At 36.6% G+C, this 4,288-nt stretch overlaps 1 protein-coding gene across 1 annotated transcript; it reads left to right on the top strand.

Moving 5' to 3' along the window:
- The first annotated feature begins 399 nt into the window (after window positions 1-399).
- Window positions 400-3,817, top strand: LOC130861549 (olfactory receptor 481-like). Its single transcript, XM_057750549.1, has 2 exons — window positions 400-408; window positions 2,879-3,817. Exons 1-2 carry the CDS (start codon window positions 400-402, stop codon window positions 3,815-3,817), a joined length of 948 nt encoding a protein of 315 aa, XP_057606532.1.
- Window positions 3,818-4,288: the final 471 nt, after the last annotated feature.

Raw genomic sequence — 4,288 nt, 5'->3', positions numbered from 1 at the left:
ATTCACTCACCCATTCATTCATTTAGTACTGCTGTGTACCAGGCACTCTGCAATTTTCTAAGAATAAAGTGTTGAACAAAGCAGACATGACCTCTCCCTCATGGAAGCTGTGAGATAGTAGGTAAAAAAGACATATGCAATTATTTGCTCCAGTACCCATATAATTAAAATATATATATTTATATACATATTTAAAGACTAAAGGAGCTGTGTCTTTCTAGGACAGATGGGACCTTGCAGTATGTCCATTTCCTAACTTGTTGCAGTTGAGGTCTTTGAGCTGTTAGAGCCTCCTTATGTGGATTAATCAGGCTTAACTTTGTTCTGAAGGTTTTTGATCTACAGGCTCCTTCAAGAATCAAAGGATCCTGACCATGAACCTAGAGAATGTTCTGCTATATGGCCATGGTCTAAGATCATAGCCAGAATCAACTGAGGCCATGTATCTTGGACAATGTGTTAGTCAATGCAGCAGCTGTGTGTGGCAGGGTGATAAGAAAAATGTTAGTGTGAGCTTCACTGTTCTATTAGAAAGCATACATGTTGGTAGGTCAACGGGGAGAGGGAAGACCACGTATGTGAGAAATGTCTACAGCCAAAAAGCCCAGTGTGTATCTCAAGTGTCCTAGTACAAACCTATAATACATATGGAAAATTCATATGATTTTAAAAAATGTATGTCACTTATCATGTTGATAATAATACTGCAATTCCATTGGATGCATATTTGTAAACTAAATTATACTAGCAAACCCAAATTATCTCTAAACACAAGTGATATGAAAACCTGGACCGCTGAATATACCACATTTCAGAAATGCCACAAATCATCACAACTGCATTAGTCATGTTGATCTAATAATCAACTTCAAGGATAGTAAAATGTTATGTTTTACAATTTAAATTAACCAAAATTTTCACTTTTTTCCATTTAACTAAAAGAATAAATGGAACCTGAAGGTATTTAGAAAATATTTTATTCATACACTTTTATATAATCATGTTTACATGTTATTTCTCTGTCCCAGTAGATGTATATATGTAATTTCTCTGTCCCAATAGATTCTCAATGTAGTTTCCCAAAACAAGTGAAGTAGTTAATTATAATTACAAGTGAAATAGGTGATTTGGGCCCTATCCCAAATGACACCAACCTCCTGAAATATGTCTTTGCTGTACAGCAACAATTCCTTGGAGACTATCACTAGTGTTGCCGTGGATGTATCGCTAGTTCATACTTGTTCTTTTTTAAGGATACAGACATATTTGATCCTCTTCTACGTACCAGAAATTACAAGTTGATTATTTCAAGCAACCTACTAGTAACTGAGCATTTATGTGTTGTGTAAACAGGGCTTGGAGTCATCACCATATCATATAATTTAACCCAAGAATCACATGAGGTATGTATTATTATCTCCTTTTTACAGGTAAGGAAACAGAAGAACAAACATTTCTTGTAACTTGCCTATGATTTCATAGATAGTGAGAGGCAGAGCTAGAAACTGATCCTAGGTCTGCATGGCTCCAAAGTCCATGGTATTCTGCATGTCACTTTGCCTTCCATGCTGGTGCTCATATTCAACTTTGAAAACATTTGTATCTTTCATACATCTATTTTCTTTAAAGATATAAAATTAATTTCATGTTTGGGTCTTCGTATAGATTAAAAATGCCAGAACTTTATAATTCATATACATAATCCTAGTACCATTCATACTACAGCATACCTTCGTCATGATTCACACATAACGTGAAGATGTGCGTCGTTGCTGATAGTATGTATGTATGTATATTTTCTTAATTGTTAAGATAGAGGTTCTTGGAAAAACAAATTATTCCTAAGAATATGCTGATCTCTAAATTAGAGGAGTCATGGGAATGACTGAAGGTCATTAACACATTCTCACCTGCTCTTGATCATGTGATCTATTTTGAAGTGAGGGAGCATTATTCTGAAATGCTAATCTTTCTTTCAGTCTAATTTCCTAGCTTTCCACGCTGGCTACCTCTATCCCTACCTCTGTAACTACCCCTTCCTCCTGTCCTCATCATATGCCTCTACTTCTTCTTTCTCTGTAGTTGCTTCATAGTACTGAAGAAACCAAATCTTAACTAATGCAAGTCTCCAAATGTTTCAGTTCACTTTGCATTTAATCCTCATCCAGAAAAATATCTAGACTTTTCTTATTGTTTCATACAATCCCTTAAGTATGAAAAGGTATGGTTTAGAAGATAAATCCTGGAAGATTTTGCAAAATATCTAGGATGTTTATCTCTTAATAACAGTAAAAATTCTATTTCCCTTCCATCTTGAACATGGACACTTTCTAGCCCTTGCTATCAAATATTATAACTAAGGATGTGATATTTTTTATTTCAGGAAAAGGATCGTGTAAGAGATGGAAAAGTCAACATTATATTTTTTGGCCCAATCGGTTGGATAAATGGAGATAGCATTTACTAAGATAGAGATTACTGGATAGAGACACATTTGGGATGGAGCTGGAAAATCAAGAGCTGGTATTTCTATGAACATTTAGGTTACATACAGTTCATGTCATTACAATCAACATTGCTGAAAACATTCTTTTACATATCTCCCATGCACATAGGTAAGGCTTACTCCGTGGTATACAAATAGGAGTAAAATAGCTGAGTCCTAAGGTAATCGAGTCTTTAATTTTAATAGTTTCATGGAAATTGAAAAGAAAATTTATGTGCACAAAATATTCTACAAGTGAGGCAAATTTACTATGTAAAATATTTATAAGGTTATATTTAGGTTGTGCTTGGGTATATATATTAAACGTGGGGTCACATCAGTCAGCTTAATCTCCACTGGTTCTCATTTCAATAGGCACTGCTCAATGAATAGATGGAGACTGCAAACCACACAACAGTGACAGAGTTCATTATTCTGGGATTAACAGATAATCCCACACTATGTGCCATCTTCTTTGTGATTTTTCTAGGAGTATATATAGTTACCATAGTGGGAAATATCAGCATAATCATCTTAATTCGAAGAAGCCTGCAGCTTCACACGCCTATGTACCTGTTCCTCAGCCATTTGGCCTTTGTGGACATTGGGTATTCCACGTCAGTCACACCAATCATGCTGATGAGTTTCTTAAGAGAGAGAACCACCATCCCAGTCACTGGCTGCATAGCCCAGCTTGCCTCTGATGTCAACTTTGGGACTACGGAGTGCTTCCTGCTGGCCACCATGGCCTATGATCGCTATGTGGCCATATGCTCTCCCCTGCTCTACTCCACCCACATGTCCCCAGTGGTCTGCTTTCTCCTGTTGGGGGCCTCCTACTTGGGTGGATGCATGAATGCTTCATCGTTCACAGGCTGTTTGATGAATCTATCCTTCTGTGGACCAAATAAAATCAACCATTTTTTCTGTGACCTCTTCCCACTCTTGAAGCTTTCTTGTGGCCATGGTTATACTGCTGAAATATCTCCTGCCATCTCTTCTGCATCAGTCCTTATAAGCACACTGTTTACCATAATTGTGTCCTACAGCTACATCCTCCACTCAATTCTGAAGATGCGCTCAACTGAGGGGAGGAAGAAGGCCTTCTCTACCTGCACTTCCCACCTCACTGCAGTCACTTTGTTTTATGGGACAGTTTTGTTTGTTTATGTGATGCCCAAGTCCAGTTACTCAGCTGATCAGGTCAAAGTGGCTGCTGTAATCTACACGGTGGTGGTCCCCATGCTGAACCCTCTCATCTACAGTCTGAGGAACAAGGAGGTGAAAGAGGCCATGAGAAAACTTATAGCTAGAACACACTGGTTTTCCTGAATTAAATCAGATGTAAATCTATAAATAACCAACCATTGATTTGGGGAACATTTGTGCTGGATATTTTAATGATATTTATTATTAACTTTATCACTATTATAGTGAGAAGTTCCCATAAATGTAAAACACCAAGGTTTACTTCCATTTATAAAGTTAAGTGTATCATTAACATGGATGTTTCCTTCGTTCAAATTAAATATGGAGTTTTCAAGTAAACAATACTTTATTTTATTTTGTTTTTTGGCCATGCAGTGAGGTATGCGGGATTTTAGTTCTCTGACCAGGGATTGAACCCACACCCCCTGCAGTGGAAGCACAGAGTCTTAAGAATATTTTTAGAAAATAATTTCTACTTAAAATTCCATTTACCAATTATAGAGTCCTATTTAAATGGAGAAATATTTAAACCAAAGATTAAATTTAATTGAATTCAATCTTGTAAAATAATATTCGAGAAAGAAACCTCTCCCC

This window comes from Hippopotamus amphibius, chromosome 9, assembly GCF_030028045.1.
Source record: "Hippopotamus amphibius kiboko isolate mHipAmp2 chromosome 9, mHipAmp2.hap2, whole genome shotgun sequence".
In the NCBI taxonomy this organism is placed as follows: domain Eukaryota; kingdom Metazoa; phylum Chordata; class Mammalia; order Artiodactyla; family Hippopotamidae; genus Hippopotamus; species Hippopotamus amphibius.
This window is presented reverse-complemented; position numbering and strand designations above follow the sequence as displayed.